At 43.8% G+C, this 16,949-nt stretch overlaps 1 protein-coding gene across 1 annotated transcript in view; it reads left to right on the top strand.

Annotated features, from left to right (window-relative positions):
* The window catches only part of LOC310880589 (rho GTPase-activating protein 20-like), a 39,002-nt gene that overhangs the window by 8,999 nt on the left and 13,054 nt on the right, over positions 1-16,949 (top strand). Inside the window, exons 2-6 of the mRNA XM_083796674.1 lie at positions 10,413-10,495; positions 13,092-13,262; positions 13,824-13,973; positions 15,734-15,775; positions 16,535-16,619. Coding sequence (XP_083652800.1) covers positions 10,416-10,495; positions 13,092-13,262; positions 13,824-13,973; positions 15,734-15,775; positions 16,535-16,619 — 528 coding nt within the window. The 5' untranslated portion in view covers positions 10,413-10,415. The remainder of the gene's footprint in view (positions 1-10,412; positions 10,496-13,091; positions 13,263-13,823; positions 13,974-15,733; positions 15,776-16,534; positions 16,620-16,949) is intronic.

Consider the following 16,949-nt stretch of genomic DNA (forward strand, 5'->3'; position numbering starts at 1 on the left):
ATAGGCTGGATGAACTGGAACAGTGTTGCATTAGCCAGAAAATGTAATGGACTGCCAGTGTCTCGGTGTCAGGAGGCACAGGGCAGTTAGTGTAGTGTTAATTGAGATGTGTGTGCACTTAGAATTGCTCCTTGTTAGATGGAATGAGTCATCTCTGTTACGGAGAAGCTTCCCCAGTGTTAATAAAGGAGCCTGCTTCTTCAGACAGGTGGAGGATGGCAGATTTTTAGGTATCGGGAATTCCTAGTAATATGCCATGAGATTTGATCTGTTATGATTCTGTCTGCTCACAGATGTTATTGGTTTGTTCTTTGGATAAGCTCCTTGGGCAGGAACCATGTAGGTCTTGTTTTTTCAATTAAAATGTCACAATAATAACTTTGGGGGAATATGTAACTTTTGATTTTAGGAGAAAGGAGATCTAGCTTTGACCTCTCCCAGAAGGAAGACCTAGCTTCCAAGTCTGGCTCTGTCAGTACGTCTCTGCACCACCGTGGACATGCTAAAGTCTTTGTTCTGAGCCTCAGTTTCTCCATTTTCCAAGCAGTCACTCTGAAGCTGAAGTAGACGTATATAGGATATGGGTAAAGAAGTGCTTGGCTGAGTAAAAACTGTAGTATGTTTTAGAACCCATGAACTAGAAGGAATCATGGTGAAACAGTTATATAGAGGGAAAAGCAGAAAGCCGCTTTGCTAAGGACACCAGACACTTTGGAAAAGAGGCTGTGCCAGTCCTTGTAGCACTGACACTAGTCGCAGTCTTAAGAGAGCTCCTCACTTGGCCACTTGTAGCAGTAGGTATTCCTCTAGACATTCAGGGTTTGCTTCTCTTCCCCCATTCACCTGCCCTGGAGTGTATCTAGAGCAAGGACAAAGGACTCACGCACTGCAGGGATGCCCACGTGGCGTCCATTTGGGAGCTGGGCAAGGGGTGGTGTCATGGCACAAGGCGTGGAGCCACTCCTACAGCTGCTGGAAACGTTTCTGTCCCTGGAATGAGAAGCTGGGCAGCTGGCGCGTGAGCACTATGAGCTGGATGTCTGAGCGTGCTTCATTTTCTCCTGGCTGTTCTGAGTTGTGGGAAAAGGCTCATCTGGTATCTTGGGGTGGAATATATGACAGAGGTGTGAAGCTTGCCTGCAAAGCCCAGCGCTGCACAGAGACAGAGAATGTGGAGCAACTGCAGCTGTGAATAATATTTGTAGAGGTGCTGTAGGCCAGGCACCAAGCAGGCAAAATACATTATTTTTTGGCTGGCTTCCTCTCAAAATGAGGTACTTGCTGTCACACTGAGGACTGAGAGGGGATTGCACCCTGAGGGGATTGCTCAGACCAACAAAGTCTGAGCTTATTGGTGGATTGCACCCGGAGTTGGTGCGCAGAGAGGTCTCAGCAGCTGGGGAAGTTGCAGTAGGCTCTGTAAAGGAATCCAGCTGTGACATCTCACAGCCCTACTGCTGTGAAGGGTGATCCTGACACCCCCCTTGGCAGAAGATAGCCCACAGGTATTAGAGACCCATTTAACACAGTTCAACCTAACTAGTGATGAAGTTGCAGGACATAAACTGAACTGCACAGCAACATGTTCAGCTCTTGCCCTGAGATTTCACGTGCTCCCTGGTGAAGCCAGCCATTGCAGTTGTTGACACTCATGGTCGTCATATGCACTCCAACTTGGGGGAGACTAAGGGAGGGACAGATACAGGAGGTTTTTTTTAAAATGTGCTTCTCCTTCCTCTAGCCAACACTTCCATGAATGTTTTCATCTCCTGCCTGGCTCACTTTGTCTACATCTGCAGACTCACTCCCTGTTACATGCCTTACAGCATGTGCTGCAGGCACTGCTGATCCACCTTCTGACATCATTCCTGTTTGCTAATGTCGATAGGCACTGCACTTCCACAGATAAAAAATGTTAGGCATAGCATAATTTCTGGATGCCTTCTGAAGACACCTACATTAAATGTGCGTAATGCTACTGACTACAGTGGACCAGAATTGATTTATCTCAGCTGAGGATCTTGTCATCTTTACTGGCCTCTGCTCAGTCCTGGAGATACTCAGCAAGGTCTATGACAGTCTCCTGTCTTTCCATCTCCCTCCCCCTCCACAAAGCCCCTGAGACCTTCTTCACTGCAAACACCGGAGCTGGGGGTGTTTTCAGCCTGCCTCTCGAGGCCCAACTTCTCTGGGACCGTCAGTGAGGTTACGTTCATGCTGGGATGGTGGAGCAGGAGGCAGAGGAGGTCTCAGGCCAGCAGTCTGTGCAGGACACAGCTGGTCCTCTCAGGACCTCCAGGTTCACATGCAGTGTGTTTTTTGGAGGACCTTCTCCCTTTTGGCCGTCAGGCTGTACTGGCCTGCCTGACTGGCAGCAAGCTGGAAGGAAGCTGATTAACAGTGCCTAATCATGATCACCATCATAACAGATCTCTGCTATATATAGCATCTTCCTCTGACTGGGAACTGGTCAAAGATGGGGAAACCAGCATGGGAACCGAGCTGCAGCCCAGGCCTTTGTCTCAGTCCTAGGACTCCAAACATTAACCTTTTAAGGGATGCTTGGAGGAGAATTAGAGAGGTTTTATCTTATTATGGGTAGCAAGCTGGGCAGGAAATCAAGGCTGCAAAGAAAACAAGTCCTCTTCCAAGGGGCTGGTGGTATGGTGTAGGAAAGAGTGTGGCTTTTCAAGCCTATATCACCCAAGATCAGACTGGCAGAGAGCCCCATACAATGGGCACACCTGGATGAAATTCAGAGCAGGAACACGTCTGAGGCTGCTTCCCAGTAAGGTGGTACTGGGCATCTTGCAGGGGATTTTGCCATCTAAGGGCAAACGGGGGATGATGCCAAGGCAGCAGCTGTTAGAGCCCCTGCTAAAACTGCTCCTGGTCATGGGGTCACATTCAAGTCTGCAGTTTCTCAGGTGGCAGATAAAATCTGGAAACAAGGGGGAAGGACACAGCAGCTGTACAAATGCAGCACACAAGAGGGTAGAAGGACTGCAGCAGCAGGTAGTGCTGGTGGTGCAGGGAGGGCTGATAGTACATGGCTTCATTTTCCTTCCCGCTGTGCCTGGTGAATTATGCCAGTGGACCACTCTGCTGCACAGTGTTCCTCCTGGTCTTACACCAGTCCTGAGGATTGCGGGAGGATTTCATTTATAGAGTTATTAATCAAACACTTTTTTCTCTACACTAATTTTAAATGCAAATCAACATGATAAAATGACAAGCCTACTTCTTGTAACCTAATGCGAGATGTCCTTTTTTGCAGTGAGCAATCTCTCCTTCTCTTTCTTTATCTCCCTCTAATTCAATTTTCTAACTAGAAATGCAACTGCAGTATTATACAGGCACTTTGTAAATCATTCTACGTTCACATAAACAAGGGATATAACAGAGCTGAAGCCAGAAGTGTTTCACATTATCTCACATTAAGATACTTCTGCAGGAATGCTGCTGCTAACATAAACTCATTGGATGGAAGAGCAGCAGCAGTTTTTTTCACGTGGATGGATCTAAGCCCAAGCCATCAGTTAATTGTTTATGCACTCTTAAATGGATTCTCTAATATTTTTTAGAGCTAAATAGCCATGTGCTACATTTCTGCAGTAACTTTTGCTTTTATGTGCATTTACTGGGATCAGCTGATTAATAACAGAGATCAGCTATCTGCTCTAACACAACATACCAATACTGTGATGAGAGTATTCATAGGAAGAGAGTGTTTCACAAGATCTATCCAAGAATGAGAATAATATTGGTGTTATTGACTCTGAGCAATCTGTGATACTCCAAATAATCAAAGACATTGTGGCTGATGTATTGTTCTTTCTGACAGTGTCCTTAGCAATGTAAGCCTCCCTAACTGATCTAAATGTCAGCATGGAATTGACTTGGAGTCCACATTTATGAACACACATATATATATTTAAGAGGATATGATACCCTTTCACTGTCTTCACAGTTAGAAAGTAGACTGCCTAAGACTTTGGAGATTGACATGGAGAACCAAATCCTTCACGTGAAAAAGTAGCAGAAATTAAAAAGTCAGAGTGGTGGGAGAAGTGAGTTTCCTTTGGAATTGTGAGCTGGGTACCTACATCCATACTAGTGACATTTTGGTAGGGTTGCAATTCTTTTTCTCTGTTCAGCAGTATGCAAAGAACTCATGGTGAAACATCAATATGCTGAAAATAGGGGTAGACCTAAATTAACTCTCTCTCTACATCTGATCATACTGCTTTTAACTCCCCTGAATACAGGAAAGCTAGTCCAGTGTCAGGTGTGAAGTTGGTCTAACTTGCATATGACGGTTTGTAATAAAATGCAGCTTCAAAGCTCTTTAAATCCTGCTTGTCAGTGTAAGAGCTCAATAAACAATCACATAGAAAGGAACAGAGAGGGAAATGGTTAAGCTAAATTCAGAGCTCATTGGGGTAGGTGGACTGTTCATTCACAACAGATTAGACACTGATGGGTGAAATGTCCTGGATCTGAAGTCGTCTTAATTTTTAGACTATGTCCATCTCTAGCAAGGGGCAACTAGTAAAGTCAGTGTACAATGCTTCCTTTGTCCAGAAAAGGGAGGTGGTAGCTACCATCTTCGTTTCAGCAGAGAGCATATGGGATGGACATAGGCTAACTGACTGATCTTCTGCGTTCAGTGCTCATAAAGAACGTTTCCACTACTAGCTGCAGGGTGGCATGGATGTACCAGGCTAGTTTTAAAGCTGCTAGCTAACCTCGTGTAGTGGCAGAGGCTCTGCAGAGCTCCATACTATTATTTCTACACTGCTATTTGTTTTCAGGCTGGCTTGACGATCTGTTTTAGTGATGACATACCCCATGGCCAAAGAACTACCCACAAACTTTTCGATGGTGTATTTTTTCCCTGGAAAATGCAGATTCATTGAAAACAAACATTTTTATGGAAACACTGCTTTGGAAGAGCCTTCCAGTAAAATGAAAGGAGGGCTCTGAGGGAACTCTTCCTACCACAAAGAATCTTAAAGCTTTTTGTCCAACATGTTTCTATGGTAAAACATCCTTGTTTTGTGCCAGCTTACCCACCCGGTGCCATAGTCTCTAGTGTTGCAGAAGCCCGTATTGTATGGTTTAACATAGAATTCAAAGTCCTGTAGATCTGCCACGTCTTACCATGCAGGTAGTCATAGAATGGCCTGGGTTGAAAAGGCCTTTAAAGATCATCTAGTTTCAACCCCCCTGCTCAGGGCAGGGTTGCCAACCACTAGAGCAGGCTGTCCTGCCTGCATCCAGCCTGGCCTTGAATGCCTCCAGGGATGGGGCATCCACAGCCTCTCTGGGCAATCTGTTCCAGTGCCTCACCACCCTAAGTCCTGGGCTTGCAGATGGCCAAGCCAACCCACTGTCAGCCTTGGCTGCCTAGCTCCCACATTCAGTCTGGAAGTAGGATCTCTGATCCATGCCCTCATAACCTACAGTCTTTCATAGCACGAGCAGCCTGTGAGTGATAGAGATGTGTTTTCCTGCTGCTTTGCACTGACCGATAGAGATGAGTCTGACCAGGCAGCTTCCCACTGCTGCTGGCAGAATGCACTGGTCTTGTCAACTTACACCAGCTGCTGGGGTCCAAGAAAACACATGGTGTTTTTGTAAACATGCGTCAGTGTTTCTGAAACAAATATTTTAATTTATGTTTTGCATAGAAATTGAACTATTAAAAAAATTCAATTTCTGAATATGAACTAAACCAAATATGAACTAAACCAGACATTACAAACTTTGACCAGCTATCAAGAGAAGGAAAATCCACCCTGTACTAAGCAGGTGTCATTATTTTTCAGCTCCCTCCCACCTTAACTATCTGAAGAATAGCATTCAAGCACAGAGGTCAGGGAGGGGTGCAGGGGCATGGAATCTGCTCATGCTGGCCAATTGAACTGATATTGCAGGCCTTACATGGGTTTGGAATGAGGGGTATTAGACTCACAACTTTCCCAGAGCCAAGAAATACACAGCTAAAATTGGCAGCTCTGAGATGAGTAATGCACAAACACAGTCCGGAGTGTTGCAAGTGTTCAAGCACTTTCAGAGTATGTTGGGTAAATGAGTATCTGTTTCCGTGGTAACAAAACAGCACAGATTATGGCCCTTTGACAGTTCTCTAATTCGAGTGCCTGGTTAGTGTGAACAGAGCTGACTTCCAGCGAAAACACTCCCTGGCTCAAACATGATGGAGCACAGCAAAGTGTTCTCTTCATCTGAGAATACTGCTTTTGTGGAAATGTGTGATGCTGTCCCGTGTCCAGGTGAGCCCCAGCAGCTCACCAGCAGCTGCCTCCAGGCTCCAGCAGTTCTAGAGGGCAAGGAGGCCGTGGCCATGTAGAGAGCTCCTGACTGAGACAAAGGCCTTGCGGTGTTTCATCCATGTAGTAAGATGGGAGGCAGGCGCTGGAGTTGCCCGTCCCATAGAGTGCATGGGAATGAAGCGAGTATCTGGGCCGCCTACCTGCCGGTCAGTGATGGCGATGCTGGTTCAGTGATTCCAGTTCTGGTTAGTGAAGAGCATCCGTTAAAGGCGGTGCAGTGTGATGCTTCAGATTTGTTACAGGAGTGGTCTCCGAGCTGTTCACGTGTGTATTAATAAATAATTAGCCATTAGTATTGATCACATTAAAGAAAAACGTGACCTATTTTTCTCCTGTTGTTGCATCTGTGAAAATGTTTACATTGCATTTCAGTTTAATTCTTACAAATGATTTCTTGACATGTTCAGAGATCACCTCAAAGAGCATAGCTTACATTACCACCATCAGTTGCTTAAGTTTAATCACAACCGCATGAGGCAAATAAAAGTTCTGCTTCACTTGTTAACAGGAAAATGAAGGCACCAGGAAGGTGACTCTCCTTAGTCTTCTTACTCTCGTTAGCAGCCAAGCAAGAGCAAGAACCCAAGAGTTCAGCCTCATACAACTTTTATCTGTCAGTCCGTAGTGTCAATGACCTGTAAGACAAGAAAAACATTCAAGAGGGCCAGTTGTGGTACAAGGTTTCCCTTCGGGCTTTGGTGTAATGAAAGCCCAATCAGACTCCTGCAAAGCTTGAGGCTCAACATCTAGAGGCAAGACTAGTCCACCAGTTCTCTGCAGCAGAGCTAGAGCAGAGATGCATGTACTGAATAGAGTGGCGTGTCCTGTCCTGTAATCATGAGATTTAGAGTGCAGATAATATGAGATGATATAGAGCTGTCGTGTGTGGTTTTTAATGTCCTTCCATTAGTGACATATGACAACAGATGTTGGTATTAAAAGCCATATGATATTTAAGCAGGCACCAGAGCACTTTTTACATGTCACTGAAAGAACACGCAAAGTGTTAGGAGACTCTTTCCTTGTCCAGCAGCTTCTTAAAGATACATCATTTACATTGGCTAGCCTATGCAAACCAAAATTGCGTGAAATGGGGTATAGCTAAGGAAGGAGGAAGTGAGCAACTATTTAACCTTGCACAGCTACAGAAAATTTATTATTCCTCTACTAAATATGCAAATAAAGTATATTAAACATGAGATTATGCCATTCAGCTGTGTCCTGTTCCCTCAGTAAGATGCCACTTGTGTGATCTTGTGGCCGTCATCTCAGTGGTGTCCTGCCAAGGATGCTCGACTGGCTGAGGTCACAGAGACTTTGGATGAGGGTTTGGAAAGCAATTTGCTGTTTTCCCTAGAGTCTGTTTTGCATCAGATAACTGGACCTCTGTGCAACCGATGACCTCGGTGTTTTATTTGGAGATAGTGAGTATGGGGAATAACTTGTGTCTTGTAGTCACAACATTTCACAAAAAAAAAAAAAAAGTTCTGTCTTGATTGAGAGGCTTTCATAGGTAGTCCAGTGGCTGCTGGAAGCAGTGCTAGTGAACAGGTCCTCAAACTTCTCTGGAGAAAGCATGGGCAAAGACAAGGCTTCTTGAAGGGTATTGCTGCCAACATTCAGATACAATCTGGAACCATTCCTGAAGGTTAGAAGAAGAAATCCACCAGTACTTTTTCCTCTATCAGCTGTATGGTAAATCCCGACTCTCTGATATCTCCCATGAAACGTATTCTGAGTAAAATGTCCTCCTACGCTACACACACGTCATGTATATCATTGCTACTCTTTACCACCTTATACGACAGAGAAGACTAGTTTTGGGGTGGCCGAAATGATTGTTTTATCTACAGTGAAGTTATTACGTGCCATAGTATTCTTCAGAGCAGAGGATTCCATCACTTGCAAAGTTTTTCTGCAGTGCCATTCAAAATGTTAAAATAAAGTCCCTGGCCCAGAGATGCATTAGATCTCCCTGCATGCCTGCTTTATTCATTCAAGAGACCTTTGCAGCTGACAGCCACTTGGGGTTTTCCACCAAGCAACCACACCCTATGATATGGCATTACTGATGCTTTACCGTACTACGTTCTGTAGGAACATTTTATCTTATTAAGGCACCTATGAAAGGCAGATGTTCTCTTTCAGTATGGACTTTAAAACTATATATATATATATGTATATTCATGTTATTTTTATTTAGTTCTGTCTGTGAAACTTCCAAGGAAAGAACATTGTTTGGCAAGGTCATATCAAGGAATGAGGGAGAAACTGCTGCCCATCTGTCCCTCAGTCTACATATGTACTCATACATAAGGAAACTACTTGGAGAGCATTAGGGATGTTGCAAAGCTGAGCATTCATACATTAGAAAATGACTTAATTAAATTGCACTTGTAACCCTGCTCCAACTTTGAGTTATATGACCATACATTATTTTTCACAAAGCCACCTGTGCTTTGGAGGGCTCAGATGGACATGATCAGGTATTATTCAACAGTCTGTGTTGTAGAAAACCACTGCCCGTTGAGTTCCCTGGTGTCTTGTCACAGGAGTCAAGAAGCGTATTGTATATTAAAAGGGATGTGAGTAAGCATGAGCCTTCCCTGGCAGCTGTATTCCACCCCTACCTCTGCCACAGATTTTCTTTCTTTAGTGTGGTAAATCACTTCCACCAACTTTTGAAGCGGTTACTAATGTCTTGTTCTTAATTTTTGGGATTCCTCACATAAATGCTAGGAGACAGACTTACAGATGTGCTGAGCCCTTGTAGCTCTAGCAAAAAATGAGCAGGGAGAGTGCTTCAAACAAACCCCCTAATCCAGTCTTTCTGTCTACGCAGAAAAAGCAGATCCAATGTGTAGAACAGTGGGCACCCAAATTCATTGTAATCCTTTGTTCTTGGCCTTTTCATCAGTGAAATGGGGACAATACCTTCCTCTAACATCATAAGAATGCCATGTTAACATGATTAATATAAGGTACCAAGCTCTAATAGTGTAAAGTACTCAGAGATTGTACTAATGAGTACACATGAAATGACTATTTCTACATTCAGCATAGTTTGAAAAGTATGTGGTTAATAAAAGTAACACACTTTATCCACAAGACCTCAACCAGCAATCCTAGTTTCTTTTATTCTTTGGATAGTCCATATTTTAATATGTTCAGAAGTCAAAAGATCAATAGTTCTGAACATAATCTTAACCTCCTGGTACTTAAAGCTCTAGCACAAGTGAATGCTGAAATTAGATATGAGGTAAGGGAAAGATTTTCCCATGCTTACTAAGTATGAGCCACTGAAGTGCGGATTTGTTTCCCAGGCTAAAATATGGTATCTTTCTCCAGCACAAAATTCATTTAGCAACTAAAAGAAGACCCGTGACCTTCTGTGTGTATGTTGACATATACTTATGGATGGTTATCATGTCTAACTCACAAGTCTCACCATTACAGTCACCTCATTTATGTGTCATACAAGACTGTGGCTAAGGCTGTTAAAAAAGGTACAAGTGTCTCGAGGTTACATTACCTGGAGAGGGACATAATAATAGTCTATTTGATTAATCTATAAATCGTGGAAAATAAAGAGAGAGAGAAATCTAATAAGTAAACTCATCCATTCCTTCAGCCCATAAAATATGGCTACCTATGGCATTAAATGCTGTCCATAGCTCTGTCCAGTCCAGTTTTAAAGGGGACTTCCATGCCCTTCCTTAAAAGACTATTCCACTGTCTACGAGATAAGAGTGTTAGGAAGTTTTCCCGACCTTCATCCCATGCTTTTTTCTCTGCCTAATTTCATGTCATTACTTTGAATTTTGGCTGTGAAAACTGGAAGTGTTTCAAGGCAGGAAAGATTTAAGTGTCTCACATAAATGCGAGACTTTACAAGTGTTTGAAAAGTAAGTATGGAAGGGGAAGTGTCTCACATCATGGCTTTCAGTGGTGAGGTATGATAAGTGTTGGCAAGATAAAAAGAGAACTTGTAGAGTGCAGTAAGCAAATCTGCTTCCAAGGTGGCCAAACTAACTGGAAGGTATTTTTCTCTTGCAGAAGATGAAGCCCATAGTCCAAAGGAGACGATCTACACCTTCTGCCATTACTAAAGCTCTCAGCAAGTCAAAGTACCATTCCAGGTAAAGGAAATACCTTTCTGACTCCTTTTTCACTTTTCTGCCTATACAGGCTGGAAAGAAACTGCTTTTAAAATTCATTTAACAGTGTCAAGGGCAATTGGTTTGTGGACAGATCTGGAAGATTTTCTTTTTTACTGCAACATACTTTAAAAATGCAGTGCAGAGGATGTAAAGTGACAGACAATGACATGAGCTGCAAATGAGACAAACTTCCTGTGCCATTCTAGCTGGGCAGTCAATGTGTGTTTAGCTGACAGATTCATGGCTGTTTAGTCTGCCGTCTAACCCGCAGCAAGCAGCAGTATGAGAAGGTGAACAGAGGTGCCCTAAGAAATGAAACAGCTGATGTCTCAGGAAGTGAGACCAGTACATGAGGGCCTCCTCTGTTCAACAGTGCATTGCCGTGGGTGAGAAGCACAATTGCAAATTGTCAGAAAACGGACTTCGGTGCAGAGAGGCTGCATATGGGCCTGCCTGTGTTCTGCAAATGTCCACTGATTTGGGAGAGAGCACAGTCATCCCTGTCCCCTTAGTCCTGACTGCAGTGAGGGGCTGCAGTTTGGATTAATGGGGAAGGGACCATAAACAGTCCCCAACTGAGCAGGTGTGGAAGGAGCTGCTCCAGTGAGAAGAAGGCTGCACAAGCCACAAGTCTTTTCAGGAGAACAGGCAGCCCTGGGGACACATCCTGGCCCTGCAACCAGGGGGACTCTCCACTGGGGGACTCTCCACAGGAGACCTCTCTGTCCTCTGCTCTGCCTGTTGGACTGCCTGTGGGAAGGTCTGGCTTTGAGATTTGGCTCTGTTTCAGACACAAATTCACTTGGGAGTGTGAAGAGGCTGGGAGCTGCTTTAGGGAACAAGGGCAGTGCTGGGAAGTCTCTACGAGAACTGTGTGTGTGGCATCATCTCTGGCCATTTGGTGAGAGAGGATCCATCCTTCCTCTAGGAGAATCATGTCCCCTGTCAGAAGACAGCAGCTTCTACTTGCAACTAGCTTGGGTGGACAGGTTAAGTGACAACCTTGACATGAAAAACTCCCTCTCTTGCCAGCAGCTCCAGTGTTGTCCTGATGGTTTGCCTGTTAAGGTATAAAGCACCAGGAGTGTCAGCAGATAGAGCTAGGTACAAACATGCCAGACTTGCAAATCTTCCACTGAAATATCAAGTGCTAGCTATGAATTGAGCTCCTTCATCCTTACATGGGAGCTGAACCCTAGTCAATGTCATGCTCTCTTCCTCCTGCAGCACCATGTAACTACTAGACATAGCTAAGGGGACACCGTGCTCCTTTCTGCCTTGCGCTGATAATGATCTTATAAATAACACTTCCTGAGGTATTAGTCTAGTTTGATCTTTTTTTCTTTGTAAGAAAAAGTTGATAAAGCTGAACTGCTTTACATTTTGATGCTGACCAGCCCTCCTGAAGAATACACCTTTTATGTTACACCATAGGTAATTGATGCATAGTACACCCTGCTTTTCTGAAACAACCATCTGAGGTCAATCTTGCGGAATCATTTAAAATAAAGGTCAGGAGTGATTTTCATTTGGTCATCTCCTGACCAAATTATGTGGCTTCTTTGCCATTCCTCCCTCCTTTAAGTTGCACTAAGGAAAAAAAAAAAAAAAAAGAGAGCGAGGGAAACAAATTCTTGACTTTATTTGGCTGAAGAATATCCTTGTGAGGGAGGGAAACTTTAAACATTTCTCATGATGGATTGCTGTGGAAGGAGCTGGTACAATGTCATCTTTGCTTAGGCCACCAGAATATCGGTGAGATTTTTTTTGCTATCCTGCTGTTATGTTTACAAAGCTGTGTAACTCCTCCAGCTTTAGGAAGTCCACTGCTGAGCTTGTGTGATGATGTGGCTCCCACTGCTCAGTTAATGCACATGGAAAGCTTTTAATAGCAAGTTTAAAGGTGATTTAGCTTCTCACTTGCAATGGCAACAGATGTATAAGCCAAGACTTCACTTGTTGGTGACTGTGGTGAGGAGGGAAGAATGTAGTTTTTCTGTAACTGGGGAATGATTTTCAAAAGCAGTTAATAGCTAGCTTTAATCTCACTCCCTTGAAATCAAAGAGGCCTCATTATGAGATTGGTGGAAATTGAGTTAGACTAATGATGTCAAAAGTAGTACCCCTAAATTTCATGTGTTTTCTGATTTGCCTGTATAGAGACTGCCCTCCAACTAGAGAAGTATTGCAGAGGGGTGGAGGGATGGCAAGTATCTGTTTTACATGCACCCTTGCCTGCAGGCAAGATGCACATTTTTGTCTGTGTAGAGACAGGAGGATCTCTGTTACTTTCGATCTACATAAATATAGGGCCATTTCTCAGAGGTTAGCTAGTTCAGTCGGGATCAGGTACACAAACAAGGTCTTTGAACAAGACTCAGCCAAGAACTATTGCTTGTTAGTTCAGCACAATCCTACCTGCAGGGTGAGGGTAGACCCAGGAAATGGTGGTGTGGGACCTGTTGTATGGTCAGCACTGCTGATGACAGGCTGTTGCAAAATAGTCACCAGTGTTCAGTCATAAAACCTTATGAGAAAAGCTGCTGACAGTCATACAATTTTTGTCCTCTTCCAGGGAAACTACCCTGTCCTCTTCCCATTCAGACAATGGGCTGCCAAGTTGGATGTTCAGCAGCCCAGGCTCCACTTTCATCCTGGATGAGCGAGTACAGCTAACTGTGGGCTTACAGACCCAGGAGAGACATTTGATCTTGTTCAGTGACATGCTGATCATCGCCAAGTCCAAGTAAGGCATTTGCACTCAACTCATTCTCCCCAGTACGTGCTGTTGAAGCTAGACCCTGAGCTATCTGTGTAATGGGCATCAAAACAACTCTTCTTTACAAATGTGGATCTAAAATGCGGCATCTCCCCTTTCCACCTAAAGAAATTCTTCTTGGTATTAATGTTTCACTACATTTTTCTGAAGGAAAAGGTAGCTTTTGCCCTATTCCTCATGGGATTCTTGGAGAAATCCCATGAGGGCAAGAGACAGTAAGTACAGAAAACTGATTCTTGGTCTCACTGTTTCTGCCACAGTTTCATGTAACACATGGTTACAACAATAATTAGCCCAAATCATTACCTGCCTGTGATTCTAGTGAAACACATTGCCCTAAGCCACAAGTGGAGCCGCCAACACCAAAATCCGCTTGCAAAACTCTCCTGCAGTGCCTCCACATGCCCAGACATTTAGTTTTGGAGGACTGTTAGTGTTGCTGCATCTGCAGGACGACGGTGGCACGAACAAACGTTGGAGGCATAGTTGTTAGAATATGGCTTAAGAAATTCGTAATTTGAATTGCAGGTCTTCTGCCAGCCTGAAGCTGAAAAAGCAGGTACATCTGAGTGAAGTGTGGACCAGCACCTGTCTCAGCGAAGTGACAGAGAAAAAGATGAGTCCTGAGAATTCATTTGTCATCGGCTGGCCTATCATCAACTATGTTGTCACCTTCAGGTATCACATCAGACATCAGACCTCTCTCCAACCAGGCAGCTGCCCAAGTCTTCCATGTGTCAAGAGAAATGATGACTGAGGATGCAGGACCCTGAACTCTACCACAGCCCTTCTCCCCATTGAGTGCATGACTCATATTAGGCAGTGTGGTAAAAATTTAGATCTTGGGAGACAGTCATATTTTAAAAGTATCTGCAGGCTAGTCCCTGAGAGACTTTTAAACTAGAGGACCATGCCTTGCAAGTGGTGTTGTAACAAGGGCTGGCCCTGCTGCAGAACGTACTGGAACATCACATCCAAATCAGCCATAGCAAACTGGCTTGTGCCATCATGTAACCTACATACATGTTGTTTCAGCACCTGTCAGCAGACATTTCATAGAATCATTGAACAGCTTGGGTTGGAAGAGACCTTAAAGAGCATCTAGTTCTGACTCCCCTGCCATGGGCAGGGACACCACCTACTAGATCAGGTTGCCAAGGGTCTTGAACACATCCAGCCTAGTCTTGAACACCTCCAGGGGTGGGGCATCCACTACTTTTCTGGGCATTTCTGTAGGAGATTAATCCTAGTTTGGGAATTTTTCACTACAAAGGATGGTTTAGTTACATTAATGAAAATGCCAGATGGCTTTGTGCAGGGATTAAATGCCTTTATCCACCACTAATGTGGCATGGGCAGCTCCTGGGTAAACCTTGCTCCTGGAGTCATCATCCAGGATGTCTTGTGCCCACAACAACAGCCTGTAAAGATGACAAGGACTGTCAAGATAGGTCTGCACAAGCAGCACAGTCCAGACCTGTTTAGTCCTTGCTAACCCAAACGTCAGAAATGCAGGGGAGTGTGAAGCAGGCTAGAGAGAAGCAAGATCATGTCCAAATGCCATCTGAAAGGCTATTCAAGTGCTGCTCCTGAGCTCATAAAGCTCACCAAAAAGAGTGTGACTTTTTTTTTTTTGCTTGAGCTCAGTCTAGCCTGGCCAAATTGAATCTAGAGCTGGTATATCCACAAGGAGCTCAGGTCGCTGCTAGCTCAGGCATCTCTGCTTCACAGTCGGTTGTGAAACTGGGAGGCCATCAATCTTCAAGGGTCATTCTGACCTTAGGGGTTCTGCTGACTTGGCTAGAAAGGGCTGATCTAGCCTGATGCTTTTCCTTTTGTGGGGCAGCTGTCCTTGTGGGAAAAGAAATGGGAACCGTACCCTACTTTCACACTTGCTGCCTCATAATTTCCAAGGGTCAGGATGGTCTCTTCTGGGTGATGGATTCCTGGCCTTAGGACTCATGCTCTGACATGCAAGCAGCCATTTGTGTCTTAGTCCAAACTCAAAAACAGTTGCTATTCCTTCATGTCACTGAGACCTGGGTAACCCATGTTGGCAGCAGAAGCTTCTAAGAACAGCAGACATTGGAAAGGAAATAATAGTAGAAAGAAAATTGTAATTAAAGGTCACCTCAGAAATAATAAAGGCCCACAAAATGAGTTAACTCCAGAACCACAGGAAGATATTTGTTCCTTATCTGAACATATGCCAGCCTGGGCGGGAAATGTAGTCTAGTTTGTTCTTGGGATTTTTTTGTCATGGTTATTATTGTTCGTTGAAATAGGACAGAAGTAGGAAAGGACTGTGCTTTTGTTCCAGGGCTTTGCAGGAAGGAACTTTGACTTACAGCTATATATAAATGAAACTGGGTAAAGTTTCCAAAGGCTGTTACCCACTCAGCACTTGTTTGATGATCTGCCTCCCTTTTTATCTTCAGCTCAGCTGACGTGAAGGAACGATGGCTGTCTGCATTACTATGGTAAGTGACTCTCCTTTTATCCTTCTTTGGGGTGGTTCCTCTACAATACTCAGAGGAAATTTGTCATGCTTGATATCAAATTGCCCTCTGATTTTCAGCACAGAGAGTGTCTAGCTACTGTTTGAAAAATCTACCTTTGAAGCCTGATTGTAGAATCCATTGGTGAAAGCAAAAGTAGTGTTTACAGTCCAGAAAAGATGAACTCCACTAGAAGATATTATTATTGGAGCATCTTTATTCCTTTGGTGCTGGAGGTTGGCTTTGCTAATCACTGTGGAAATGTCATACCTGGTATTGATTCTTCAGATGTTTTTTGATTTGATTTAAAGTTTGTATTTCATGGCATCTGGAGGCTCCAGTTGTTTCTTTTTAATGTTATGTTTCTATATGTCATTTCCACTAATATTCAGGCAGAAGTGTTTGTATAGATAGAGAGAGGGGAAAAGGTTATCTCCTGATTCTTGGAGAACAATAATGATCCAAAGAATGATGGAAGGTGTTAAGCCAGGCACGTCTATCTGCATTAGCATTGCCATGTGGGGTTTTCCTAGCCTGGGGCCTCAAAGAAAGATTAATAAGTTAGTAAGAGCACATGACCACTCTGTAAACATTGCATGTTATTATTACTGTTGTAGTTACTCTGTATTTGTTGCAGTGCCAAGGAGCAGGTCTCTTGCATCTCTTGGATCCAAACTTTAGGGTCCTTCTTGAGTTTGCTTAGGAAATTGTATTCTCCCCTCTCTTTCCTTTGACTTTCAGGCATATCAGTGAGATAAAACAGAATGAATATCTGAAGAATCTAACCCTTCAAATCTTTGTGCTGGATGCTGATAACTGTTCATCTGTAAGTAAAACTACAGCAGCTGTTGCTGCCACAGCTATCCTTGTTTAAAATTCGAGTCCCACCTGAAAAGGTTTTAGAGGGTGCATATCTATGCAGCTGCACACTTCCTGCTGGAAGCCCACTCAGAGGGTTTTGGGTTGGGAAATCATGAGGTATCCAGACCCTTATCAAAGAATAGTAAAGTCTTAAAATTATTCTTGGCTTCTGGCTTCTGTACTCTTTTCCTTTTGCTTTACTTCATAATTGGCGATGTTTTGTGGTAGAGTGCCCAGTAATTCCTATTTTCAGTGCAGTAAGTGAAGATACTGATCCTGAAAGAATCACTGGCTT

This window comes from Anser anser (genome assembly GCF_964211835.1).
Source record: "Anser anser genome assembly, chromosome: 13".
Lineage (NCBI taxonomy): Eukaryota > Metazoa > Chordata > Aves > Anseriformes > Anatidae > Anser > Anser anser.